Below are 13339 nucleotides of genomic sequence, written 5' to 3' on the forward strand. Positions count from 1 at the left end.
CAGACCAGGCGGTTTCCATGGCAACCCCCATGTGTTTCACAACAGGAGCCTGCCTGCCAGTTCTTGCTGCATGAGTCACACCCCAAGTGTTTTGTTTGTTTCCCTTGGATAAAACTGACTCACATTTTTTTTAATGGCTCCTGTCAAAGATTTAAGTCCTGTATCTCCTGGATTAAACATAGAAAGAAAAAAATTCCATGTGTGTAATGGTAAGTTCCCAGCCTGTGGGAAAACGAGATCTGATCTTTAATGTAGTCACGACCTGCATACAAATCACTGTCGTCCCAGTGTTCTTATCTGATGTAAAATCTGAAAGAAAACGTAGAGTCACGTCTTTCTAGAGAAATGCTTTATTTTTTTCCTCAAAATGTTATCAAAGTTATTTCTCCTAAATATCTACAGTGCATAGGGCTTTACAAATGTATCCAGTAATGAATAAAATCTAGGTTAACACTGATCCACTCTTCCTGACATTTCTTTAATTCTCGTTTTTCCTTTTCTTTCCTGACTTTAGCTCTTTGTTCTAGTCTTCTGCCACCACGAAGTGTTACCTGGGAAAGTAGGTCCAGCCGTGTCACCCTGAGACGGCCTGCACTGACCTGCTCTCCCCCCACGGCGTCAGGCGGCGTCAGGGACCTGACTGAGGGCAACGAGGCGCCTGCAGAGAGGGGGGCCGAGTCTGCAACAGCACGAGTGTCGGACGCAGGAGGGATCTATCCGGGAGCAAGGTCTGGGGCACGGCTGAGCCACCGAGGAGGTGACCGCTCATATCACAGCTTCTCAAACGGGAACAGGTGGGAAGCTGCCGCCTCCTCCTCCCTCCTGCTCTTCCGGGGGCACTTCCGCTTCTCCTCTACCTCTCGGTTTTGGGGCCAGGAGGCCGCCAGGATCCTGGCCGCTTCCGCTGGAGAGCTGGTCCCCTCCTCCTCGTCTGAAGAGAGTCCTCCTCCTGCGTCTGCGTGGGGAGCGGCTTCCTCGTTCTGGGGGGGACAGTGGAGGAAGCCGCGTCAAGAGGCAGCGATGCCCTAAAAGCGCCGAGCCGTGACCCGGAGGACAGGGCTCAGCCCAGCAGGTCCCAGAGCGCTTGCTGTGCACACAGGGCTGGGGACACAAAACTGCCCTCGGGGAGCTACGAGCAATCCAGGAGGTAACTGCGTTTTCTTCCTCGTTTCTGAACAGAACAAGTGCACGAATGCACAGCACCAGCGCTCGGTGCCCGCTGCTGCGAGGACGGGCTGGGGAGGGCGGGGAGAGCCGTGCGTGGGGTCGCAGCTACCCCCAGAGCGTGTCTGTGCGTCTCTGACCACTCCACGTGACTGTGTCCAGGGGGCCCCTGTGCCCCCATGGGAGCCCGCAGGGGCTGCGAGAGGGACCTGAAGGAGCACCTGTGGGCCTGGGGGTGGTCACAGCCCCAGGGGCAGCACAAGGCCAGGAGATGCAGACACCTGTACCCACCCCCCCACCCCCCCCGAGTGGGCTCAGCACCAGATCCAACCCCCCATAGCGGGGCACCCTCTCGTGCAGACAGGGCGGGGGTGGCAGAGCAGGCGAGGCCTGACTCCAGGACACCTTTCTCAACGTGGACAGGACGCAGGGCCTGGGAGACCCAGGTCTGTAGCACCGGAACAGAGCTGACTTGATCTTTGAGCAGAATCGGCCCCTGGTTCCCTACCCACCCCCACCAAACCTGGCGTGTCCTCCAAGGACCACCCTGACCTGAGCCCCGTAGCGAAGCCTCAGCCGCTCCCGGATGAGCAGCCCTTTGACCAGCAGCTTCCAGTTCCCCAGAGCACGCTTCTCCCTCTTCTGCAAAAGCAAACAGAGTGGAAAACACCGTGCACTGCCGTTTCAGGAACATAAAGATACAGATAACGCTTCAGGTTAAAATAGTTTCTCAACCACACCAGATGTGATTCATAAAGTGCTACACACAAAAGTCACCGAAACCAGAAACCTCTTCTTAATTGTTAACCAACTCTAAAGCGTTTAGTGGAGGAGGGGGTCCGGGACCTGGACCACGGGCAGCTCCCTTTAACAGAGGCGGGTGTCGGCAGCAGGGGTAGCGGCCCCCGGAGCCCGGATCCAGGCAGACAGTGGACAGAGACAGGGTTCTGAGGGGCAGGCAGGTCGTTGCTCAGTGCTGGCTCCCCGGTGCCTCCCAGGAAGAAAGAGCCAGAAAGAGGGCTGAGCCCGGACTCTCCCCTCCTCTTACACGTGGCGTGAGGGAGGCTGGAGGGAACACCGGCTCCGCTGTGTGTGCTGCCCGCCTTTCTGCTTCCCCGTCCTGGCCCCTCCCAGGCCCTGCCTGCTCACCTCCTTCTCCTTCTTCTCAATGAGCGCCTGCTCGTTCTCCCAGGCGGTCAGGAGCACATCTTTATATTCCTCACAGACTATGTAGCCATCGGTTCTGTGGGGATCAACACAGATGGTCTCTCTCGAGTCTGGGCCTGCTCTGGCCTCTTCACTCCCCTCCGCGGGGGACAGTGGGCTGCTCCTAAGCACTCGGGGCCCTGAAGTACTTCCAGGGTCAGCAGTCCACAGTCCCGGCCACAGCTGCTGGCAGACACCACCCACGCAGAAGGCAGGCCCGTGGACCCCAGGCTGTGTCCTCTTCCCCAGCCCCCTCCCCCACCCCCACTGCAGGGCAGGACAGAGGTCACCGACCAGGAAGGATGCTGACCCTATTCAGTCACCCTGACCACCCCCAGAACAAGTTCTAATCCACATCGTTAGGATGCTGGTTTCGCAGCTTTCACGGGTTTCGCAGCCTCTGGTTGGAAGCCAGCGTAAAAGTATAGAACATCGAGGGTTAAGGCTGATTTTGCAAATCCAGAGTAAAACCTTGAAAGTTAAGAGCCACTGGGCCTCAACCCCCGCCAGACCCACACCAACCTCCCGCCGCCCCTTCTCCATAACCTCGCCCCACCCCTTCTGGCCTCCACGGGAGGCCCCTCACACACATGGGATGGGAGTAGCCTTTGTGGAAATCGAAGCCCGTAACAGCCTGGGCACAGTCAATGTTCAGCTTTCGGGCCACGCGGTGCAGGTTGGGCAGGTTCAGTTGGATGCAGCCGACAGGCATCATGCCGGGCAGGAAGAGGTACACGTTCCCAAATTCGTTCCGGGGGACCTGCGGAGGGTGGCACACTGGGTCCGGCTGGCCGCAGAGGGAGGTGGCCTGGTACCGACCCCACTGAGCGTGGCCCTTACCTTCCCGTCCACGGCCACCGGCGGCTGGTACTGCTCGGTCTGCCACTTGCCAAACAGGCCCAGGTCATTGTAGTCCTGCAGCTGTGGCTCAGCCAGGCGGGCTCTCCGGGCCCGGTTGGAATAGCCTTTTACAACCTACACCGGAGGGGACAGCCACAGTTTACAACAAAGGCGACCACTTCCTGAGCGTTCACTGTACACCGGGCACTGTTCTCAGTGCTTCTGTGTATTGATTACTTAATCTTTTCAACAAACCCAGGAGGTAGAGTCTATTATCGCCTCCATCTTATAGCAGCCTAGGAGGTATGAACACTTCACCTACAGTCACACAGCTTGTGGAGACCAGAGCCTGTGTCTTGAACAGCTATGCTGTGTTTGGTGTCCATCACTGAAGGGGAAATCGGGACTCAGAGATGTTCCTGTGGCCGGTGAGTGACGGGGCCTGCTTTCGGCAGTGACCGGCTGGCTCCCTGTGCCTCAGCCCCTTCCCACCAGCCAGAGGCCCCTGCGCCCCGGCCCAGCTCCCTGGCTCTCACAACGCGAAGGGCCCCTCCCAGGGATCTGACAAAGAAAAGCGACTGTGTCTCATGACTGGCCGCTGTCCTCCGCCGGCTGAAGCGGGCCCTGTGTCCCGTGACAGCCTGTGCGGTCTGCGCTGAATTCACGCGTCTGTGGGCAGCTGACCGGCCGGAGAGGGAACGAGACATTGGGGCTGCACGCTGCCATCTCACTAGCTCAGGCCTTGGACAAGTTTCCCTTTCTGAGCTCCTGTTTTCTCATCTGTACAACGGGCATCCTGATGCTAACTCCTGTGAGACGCAGCGAAGATCACATACATGCAAAACGAAGGGACAGTGAGGGCGGGCGGGCCCGTCCACGCCAGGCAGGGCTCCGGCCTCTCAGAACAAACGGGTGACACGGTTCTGACCCACAGCACTGGGGCTTGGAGGGCTGCTTGCTGGCCTAGACTTCCTGCGTGCTCGGCAAGGCCCATCTTACAAAGTCCTCAAGTAAAGATGCTCTTCTCCTCTGATCCTCTCAAGCCAGAACAGTCTGTCCCCACACGTGCGCGGCAGCCCGCAGTCCCGCGGCCGTTACCTTGTAGGGCACTTCTCCAAGCCTCACCACTCGGGCCTGTTTCAGCCACGTGTCCCTGGAGTGCAGGGTGTGCACGCAGTCCCTAAGGAGCCAACGGGAGACAAGACGGGGTTCACACCCACCGAAGCACCCCGTGCCCGGTAGCCCGCAGGGCCCGGCTGCCTCCTCTGGCCCCCCAGGAGAAGGGGGAGCTCGGCCCTGGAGCGTCTCCCGGGGCACCAGGGGCCCGCGTCAGGCCCACGGTTAACAGGCACCTGCTGTCTTGCGGGTGGATGCATCCACTCACAAATCCCAAACTAAATGGCTTCCCGTGGTGCCTTCCCCCTCCTCCCACCGGAAGGGCCCGGCAGCCGGGGGCGGGGAAAGGCCCAGCAGCGCAGGTGCAAGCCCTCACCCAGGGTCTGGTCCGCTCCTGAATACCAGAGAGGGGGAGGGAGGGACGAGTGTCCAGAGAAGGGGTGGGGAAGCCAGAAGACGACGACACGGAGACTACAGTAAGCTGACAAAGTACACAGGTTAGGATGAATGCACACAGAACAGTCGGTTCCACCTGGCTCTGGCTTCCTCTCCTTCCAGAGCTTAGAGCCACACCCCACCTCCCATTCCAGCTGCTTCCTGCTGAGCCTTCAGCAAGGCCCGCCCTTCCGTGGGGCTCCAAGGAGCAAGGGCACTAAGCTCCCTCTGGTGTGGACATCCAGCCCTTCGCCTGCCCCTGGGCTGAGGCTGATGTCCAGCACAGCACACCGGACAGGGTCACACCTCCTCTGTGCCCCTTCCTAGCGGGATGACCCCCGATCCATCAGGAACGGTGAGCACTGCCTCCCTGCCTCACAAGCTGCTGGGGGGACCAGAGCCAAGGGCTCCACACGCGTGCCCACCGCAGGGGCACATCTCTGCCTGAAGGAGTGACTGTCACGGTCGTGGTCTTCCGGTAGGAGCGGAGAAGGGGCAAGCAGGTGGGCATCACCTGGACATTCACAAGGATAGCAGGGGGAAGTGGGCACAGACAGCCCATTCAGAATAAATCTCAGCTTCTAACCACTTTACATCTATTAGGACACTACTCAAGAAACAGAAAACAAGAACTGGAGAGAATGTAGAGACACTGGGAACTTCATGCTCTGCTGGGGGATGTAAAATGATGCAGCCACTGCAGAAAACAGTGCGGAGGTTCTTCACAAAGTTAAACAGAATCACCATGTGATGCAGAAATCCTACTGCTGGGCATATACATCCAAAAGGACTGAAAGCAGGGTCTCGAGATGTCTGTGCACCCATGTTCACAGCAGCACTAAACACAACCAAAAGGGGAAGCAACACAAGTGTCCATCAACGGATGCCAGTCACAAAAGGACAAATGCTGTAGGATCCACTTCTATGAGGTGACTGGAGGAGTCAGATTCATAGACAGAAAGTAGAGGGTGGTTACCAGGGCCTGGGGGGCGGGGGCGGGGAGGCGGGGGGGGGGTTAGTGTTGATGGGGACAGTTTGGGAAGACAGAAAAGTTCTGGAGATGGTGGTGATGGCTGCACAACAATGTGAAAGTACTTAGTGCTACTGGACACTTTTAAAACGGTTAAATGGTAAATTCTGTTCTGTATATTTTACTACATTAAAAACAAAAAATGTCTGCCTCTAAAACTTTCTCCAGGCAGGGACCCCCTTCCCACCAGATGTCCCCTGCACGTAGGACACCTGTGCTGTATCCTCCATTGAGGTCGCCAGGCCCTGGACGCTGTCGGCAGCTGGGCCCCTGACCAGCCAGGGGGCAGAAAGCTCCCACAGTGACCCTAACCGGAGGGTCGGGGATGCCTCGCCTCGGGGCTGAGCTGCAGGAAGTAGCTCTCAGGCAGAGGAGTTGAGCCACCTACTCCTGTAAGTTTCCCTAAGTTTCCTTTTCTGTCTTTCTTCTCCCGTTTATTAAGAACATCCTCTATTTTGTGGTCTTGCGTGTCAGAGTTTCTAAAAATCACTTATTTTCTTTCTATTAACATTTCTTAAATTTCTACTTCCATTGTTAATTCTGACTCACCTTAAGTTTGTTATTACATTTTTTCTCAGTTTTAACTTTGTATATATTTTATGTTTATTTTCTATGCTGTTCCCCCTCCCCCCCCCCCCTTCTTTGGCAATTTCTTTTCACTGTGGGAAAAAACACACATAAGATAAAATTTACCCTCTAAACCATCTTCCGAGTCTACAGCTCAGTGGCATCAAGTACATTCACACTGTTATGTAACCGCCACCACCATCATCTCCAGAACTCTCTCCTCTTCCCAAACTGAAACTCTGTCCCCATAACAATATCCGCTCATTTTAAGTTTCATTATCAAATCCTTTATTCCTTCCTTTTGCATGTTCTTTGACTTCTGTTTTTGGGGTGTGTTTTCTTATTGCCCCATATAAACCGTATCTGTCCTACTTATCTTTCCCCCCATAACTTTTCTCCCCCTGCTGATCTTTTAATCCCCATGGTTTTCATTTCCAGGCCACAGCCTCTCCGCCGTGCCCCTCGCCCACAACGGCATGCGCATGCTGTGAAGCTCCAACCCCAGCCCGGCGAAGGCTGCTAATCCCGGGCCGCTGGGCGTCTCCTCACCTTGAGTAGACAGCCTCTCCGCGGCAGTACCCGAGGATGGCAGCCGTCTCAGGGTAGATGGCCTCGTACTTGAGGAGGTGCCTCTTGAGGGCATACAGAGGGTGGTTCTTGTACGTGCCTATGACGGTGGGCAGAGGCTGGTCCAGGTGCCTCGCCTGAAACTGCAGAGGCCGAGAGACGACGTTGGGCGTGGTGCTCGGAGAGGGAGGGAGGGAGGTTGGCGGCGACCCCTGAACTTGCCCAGGTAACTGACGGTGCCGTGGGGCTTTCGGGGCCCCAGGGCCGCCGCACCACGCTGTGACCTGGCGTTCTGTCCCACGGGTTTAGGTGCCTCGGAAGCTCCGCAGGGGCCAGTAATCCTGCAGCTCGCAGCAACGGAAAAGTCATCCCTGCCCTCTGACACCTCGGCCAGCCCGAGCAGAGCCTTTCTCGGGAGGAGGCCTCACCTCAAGTGACACCACAACTCTGTGACACGGGTTCAGCAGCTCGGCTCCCATGGAAACCAGAACGAGCACTCACACCTTCTCCGAGCACTCACACCTTCTCCGTCCACTACGATCAACACCTGTTCTCCCCGCTGCCTCAAGGCGCCTAGCTCCTCACAGGCAACCCCACTGCTCTCACCTGCATCCCACTCACCAGGTCTCCTGCACTTCCCCGCAGCATCTCTTCAAACCCCGACCGACAAGGGAGGAGTGGCAAGCGGGGAGCAGGAGGGACCCCACTTGGCCAGCTTGCATGACAAGCCCTTGAACTAGGTCAGTCGCAACACGCTCTGCACGACTGCCACGACCCTGTCACCTCTGAGCCACACCCTGAGCGATGCAGTGCACAGGGACGACTCCCTGCCCTGGGGAACTGGCAGTAATTCTCCAGCAAGTATGCCCACCCTGCGGGCGGCCCTGCACAAGCCCCGGGCCCTCTTCCGGGCCCACGGCTGTCCCACGACTCAGGGACGCGCTGCTCCAGAAGTCGCCCCCAGGGCGCCCCTCACAGACAAGCCATCTCCTCAGCCCTCCTGCTGGGGGCTGAGTGTTCTGGGTCGGGGCAGGGATGCTGGCGGGCACACCTCTGCGCGTGCGCACGCTGAGAAGGGAGAACAGCTGTATTACTGCGTGCTTTCCTCTTTCACTCAGGACTACCTACCTGACTTCAAGCTCCAAATTTATTAACTGGGCAATAACCGGAAGTACACAGGCTTTGAAGCCAGAGCCACCTGGGTTCAAATACCAGGTCGGCTCATATCTCAGATTCTAAATGTTCAGCTGGTAAAATGAATACCCCAGCTACGATAACCCCAGCTTTGTACTGCTGCTGTGATAATTAACTGAGGTAACGCTCTACAAACACGACACGGGGCTGGGCATCCAGCGGGTGCGCGCGCGCAAGGCCTCACCTCCTGGTCCTCCCTCTGCTCCCTCGCCACCAGCGGGCTCCGGTAGGGTCGCAGGGCCTCGGCCCACCACGCGGCGTCAACCCGGCACTTTCGTGTCGCCGTCATCCAGGCAGGGTCGTACCTCTGTGTGACGTCGCGCACCCAGCCGTCGCCGTCGATGCCCACGATGTAGGTCACAGGCTTGGTGGCGTGCTGGTAGCAGGTCAGGGGCTGGCCCACGACTCCGTGCACACAGTCCACGCACAGCCACTTCTCCTCCCGCTCGGAGAACACCTCCAGCCACTGGTCCACACCAGCTGCTCTCCGGCCGTCTGCCTCCTCACCATCCACGGGCATCTTACGCTTGCCTCTCTGACGCTTACTGCCGGAAGCGCTTACAGACGCTTCTGGAAAGCCAGGGGGCTGAGGGTGGCTTCCACGCTGGGACCTGGACTCCCTCTTGGACCCCACCTTCATCCTCTGAGGGGCGGTGGCCCTCCTCTGCCTTGAAAGGCCTGGCTCAGAATCCTCGTCGGATGGGCGATGGCTGTCCGAGCTGGAGAGCTCAAAGTCAGAGCCGCTGCCGGCCTCGTCACTCCCGCTCTCTTCTTTGTAACACACCCTGGTGGCCGCCCGCCGCTCCCGGCCCCGCGAACGCCTCTGGGCCCCCTCCGTCTGCCCCCCGGCCTTGCCCTCGTCTTCCCTGCTGGAGGAGGGCTCTCTCCGCTTCTTCCTGATGGCAGCCGCCTTGCTCCCCTTCCCTTTGGCACGTGCACTGCCAGCACCCTCGGAAGATGTGTCCTCTCGTCTGCTTCCTCTGCTGGTCTCTGGTTTGCTTGGTTTTCCAGGAACTTGGCTGGAAGTTTCTGAGGAGCCTCCAGGACCCTCTGTGGATCTCTCCTTGGAAGGTTTCTTCCCCTTAAACAGAACAGGAAGTTTTTTCTTTTTCTTTTTTTGCTAATGATACAATAAAGACTCTGGCATCTAACGGGGCTAAGTCACACTGGAACACCAGTGTACACAAGACGTTCCCGGCTCAGACAGTGACAGGCTGGCTACCCTCCAAGGCCGTAAGAAAGCAGTCACTAAATTCTGCAGCACCTTAAATAAGGCCACACTCTAATTCTTTTCAACACAAAGTGTAGCACAGGGAAAAGGGCACGGGATGTGGAAACAGACAAATCCGGGTTCAAACGCCACTTCTGCTTTCTCATTTTTTTATGTGATTCGGATAAATTATGTAACCTCTGAGTCTCAGTTTCCTCAGCAATAGTACTCACCTTGCACGTAAGGCATTTTGCAAACAAAGTCACAGCATTAAGAATTCAGAAATTATTAAACTTGACTTCCGGACCCAATTTCGGACAATGCCAGCACCCCAGGGAGCCTAGGGGTCAGCCTCCTCTGACGACGGCAGAGTTCTGAGTCCTCACCGTCCTCTCTCCACACCGCTGAGGAGGACCAGTACCTTTTTATTCCACCATTTACAGAACAGAAACCAGAGCACGAAGGAGCCCAGGCTCTCGCAGGCCCCGCTACGCACGCAAAGCCCGGCTGCTAGATACCCACCCAGGCGCCCAGTCTTCCCAGCACAGGGCCTGTGCCAGGCAGGCTCCAAGGACCCCTGCTCCACGAAGACTGATTTTTAAAAATCGTCTAATGAGCAGATCTGTTTGCTCTAAGTCTCATAATTTCTCACTCCTCCCTGAGCAACTACTCTTTCCTCTGGAAGCCCCGGGAACCTCACCTTCGCTGCTGATAACTTCAGAGGAATTGGCTGTAGAGACAGCACGAGTCGGGTAGGGAGATGCAGGGCCCGGAGAATCAGTAAAAATATCTATAATGAAAAAGAGCAACATGCTTATCCTCAGGAAAGAATTAAGGATTTGCATAATTCCACGCTGTTTGTTGTGGTGCCTGTTTATAAAAGGGAAACTACCAAATTGTCCAACAGTAGGAGCCTGGAACCCTCAACACTATTAAAATGATGCTGCAGAGACTTCATCTCTGTAGAAAAATGGGGAATGGTAACCATATATTAAAGGAAAAGCAATGTTTGTTTTTTAATGAGTTATGTTAATTTTTGTTAAGAAAAAATCGTGTCCAGACATAAACATGTATGTGTATTTGGAAAAGCATCCATATATGGGGTTATGGGTGTTTATAGGTGTTTGGTTTTTTTCCGGCTTACCTATCTTCTGATTGTTCTGTTTTCAACATGTGTTGTGTTTGTGATAAAACAATAAAGCAAAATACCACTTTGAAGAGAAAAGACATCATCATCATCATCAGGCCCGAGAATCCCTCCCCTGCACTCAACCTCCCCAGAGCGAATCTTTCAACCAGAGGCTGCAGCTCTAAAACTTCTGTGAACTTGGAAGGATGGGAGCCTCCTCATGGGAATTAACCTCCAAAACAACAACAGTGGGACAGCACGTGAGCAAGATCTTCCCACACAGACCTCAGGGTCCCGGCGTCCTCATGAATCACTACAGTCATTTTCTCTCCTCGGAAAGCAAGAGCAAAAGTCAGAAACAGGAAGGCAGGTTTTCTGTGAAAAGCCAAGTATATTGAAAAAAATAACTACTTTTGCCTTGTTTCTTCTGGAGTTAAAAACCGGGGGGATGAGAAAACATCAAAAAAACCCAAATTGAGGAACTCTACAAAATTCCTAAGCAGCACACCTCAGGAGTGTCCAGGAGGACTGGGACACAGTCACGGCATGGAGGGGAGGGGGCGTTGGGGCGACAAGATCACTAATGCCTGGACTGCGTCCTGGGACAGGAAAAGGGCATCAGTGGGAAAACCTGGAAAACACAACTCATCCCTGCAGTGTGGTTGACAACACACTATTAACTGGCACAGTGAATACTGTACAAGTGTTGCTTGGCTACTCAGTTTCTCAGTATGCGGGTGGCGCAGGGGCACAGATGTAAAAGGCAGGGAAACCGAGCACCAGCAGGCAGCTGAATGGTGGTTTAAACCTAGAACCTCCATCCGGAACATCCCCGCCTCGTCCTCCTCACAAGACCACAGGGAAGACTGGGTAAGGTCAGGTACACGACAGCGCTCTGGAAGCGACGTTGTGCCTCACAAAGACGCGTGGTCACCACCTTTCACAAGGACGTCACTGAAGAAAAAATTTAAGTTACAAAACTGTATGATCCCTACACTAAATACAAGGCGACCCAAGTGAAAAGGACGAATCCTAGGAACATACAAATTACCAAAACTAACTCAAGAGAAAATAGAGACTCTGAAGAGACCTGTAACGAGAGACTGAGTCAAAAATCAAGCCCTCCCAACAGAGGGGGATCAAGGGAGCAGAGTATGAGGACGTGGAGCTCACCTCCCCCCACAAACACACCAAAAACACATCTACATGAACAACAACTCCCACAGAAAACTAACTGGAAACTCACAGAAGATCTCCCATAACCTAAGCTGCAAGAAAGATCTCCATGTAATCACATAGGATGGAAAAAAGAAAGGTACCAGGTTGGGACCGGCACTCCTGGGAGGGATCTGTCAGGAAGAGAAGGTGTCTCCTTGCCCTGGGGAGTCCCCTTCCTGCTGGGAAGCCCACTGAGACAGACAGGATGGCTGGGGAAGCCTAGACTCTACTCAAGAGGAGCACGCGGGCTGGCTTGCTAACAACCAGGACAGAGAGACCTGCGCTGGTGGCGGCCACCTCCCCGCACTTCCCAATTCTAAGGGGCGAATGCCCTGGCCCCGCTCACTCCATACCACGGCCTGGCGTGAGATCAGTGCAGAGACTGGGTCTAGCTGCGCAGAGGCAGACGGGGTGCCTGGGATGTGATCCAGGTGGGACTGTGAAGACTCCCGTCAGTGCACACACAGGGGCCACGGGGCACGCTGGGAAGACAGTGTCAGCGCACGCCGCACGTGGCGCCTCAACGACGTGCAGCAGCTAAGCAGTGAATTTTACGTAGAACCTACAATATGCTGCCACAAGAGACTCGCTTCATGGCGAAAGACGCACACAGACTGAAAGTGAAAGTATGGAAAAAGATATTTCATGCAAACGGAAACAAGAAAGCTGGCATAGCAATACTTAACAAAAGACGAAGTAGACTTCAAAACAAAGACAACAAAAGACAAAGTAGACTCAAAACAAAGACCATAAAGAAAGACAAAGAAGGATATTATATAACAATAAAGGCATAAATACAACAGCGTATTACACTTGTTAACATATACGCTTCCAACACAGGAGCACCTAAATATATAAAGCAAATATTAACAGACATAGAAGGAGAAATTCACAGGAATACAATAATAATAGAGGACTATAACATCCCACCTACGTCAATGAACAAACCATCCAGACAGAAAATCAGTAAGGCAACAGAGGTCCTAAATGACACAATGGACCAACTGTACTTAATAGATATCTACAGAACACTAAATAAGAAAAACACCAAATACACATTCTTTTCAAGCCAGCATGGAACATTCTCATGGATAGACACATACTAGGTCACAGAACAAGCCTCAACAAGTTTAAGAGGACAGAAATATTTTCAAGCATCTTTTCTCACCACAATAGTAAGAAACTAGAAATCAACCATAGAAAGGAAAACAGGAAAAGAACAAACACATGGAGACTAAAGAACATGCTACTAAAAAGCAAATGGGTTGATGATGAAATCAAAGAGGAGACCAGAAATATCTTGAGACAAACGAAAATAGAAACACAATCTTACAAAATCTATGGGATGCAGCAAAAGCAGTTCTAAGAGGGAAGCTCATAGCAATACAGGCCTTCCACAAAAACAAGAAAAATCTCAAACAAGATAACCTACCACCTAAAAGAATGAGAAAAAGAAGGACAAAACCCAAATTCAGCAGAAGGAAATAATAAAGATCAGAGAGGAAATAAAAGACATCAAAAAAGCAATAGAAAAGATCAATAAAACCAAGAGCTGTTTTTGTTTTTAAGATAAACCAAATTGATAAACCTCTAGCGAGGCTCACCAAGAAGAAAAGAGAGAGGACTCAAACAAAATAAGAAATAAAAGAGAAGAAACAACTGA

General features: G+C 53.9%; 1 protein-coding gene and 1 long non-coding RNA gene across 2 annotated transcripts in view; one reads left to right on the plus strand and one right to left on the minus strand.

Annotated features, from left to right (window-relative positions):
* Positions 1-344: 344 nt before the first annotated feature.
* XPC (XPC complex subunit, DNA damage recognition and repair factor) overlaps positions 345-13339 on the minus strand; it is a 34543-nt gene continuing 21548 nt past the window's right edge. The window contains exons 8-16 of the mRNA XM_068557750.1: positions 10030-10119; positions 8304-9200; positions 6908-7068; positions 4309-4390; positions 3211-3345; positions 2961-3130; positions 2314-2407; positions 1717-1806; positions 345-980 (exon numbers count right to left, since the gene is read on the minus strand). Of these exons, the coding sequence (XP_068413851.1) occupies positions 771-980; positions 1717-1806; positions 2314-2407; positions 2961-3130; positions 3211-3345; positions 4309-4390; positions 6908-7068; positions 8304-9200; positions 10030-10119 (1929 nt within the window). The 3' untranslated portion in view covers positions 345-770. The remainder of the gene's footprint in view (positions 981-1716; positions 1807-2313; positions 2408-2960; positions 3131-3210; positions 3346-4308; positions 4391-6907; positions 7069-8303; positions 9201-10029; positions 10120-13339) is intronic.
* LOC137773237 (uncharacterized) lies at positions 4778-7002 on the plus strand. Its single transcript, XR_011075659.1, has 3 exons — positions 4778-5690; positions 5960-6183; positions 6797-7002. It is a non-coding gene; the product is annotated as an uncharacterized lncRNA (long non-coding RNA).

This window comes from Eschrichtius robustus, chromosome 12 (assembly GCF_028021215.1).
Source record: "Eschrichtius robustus isolate mEscRob2 chromosome 12, mEscRob2.pri, whole genome shotgun sequence".
NCBI lineage: Eukaryota > Metazoa > Chordata > Mammalia > Artiodactyla > Eschrichtiidae > Eschrichtius > Eschrichtius robustus.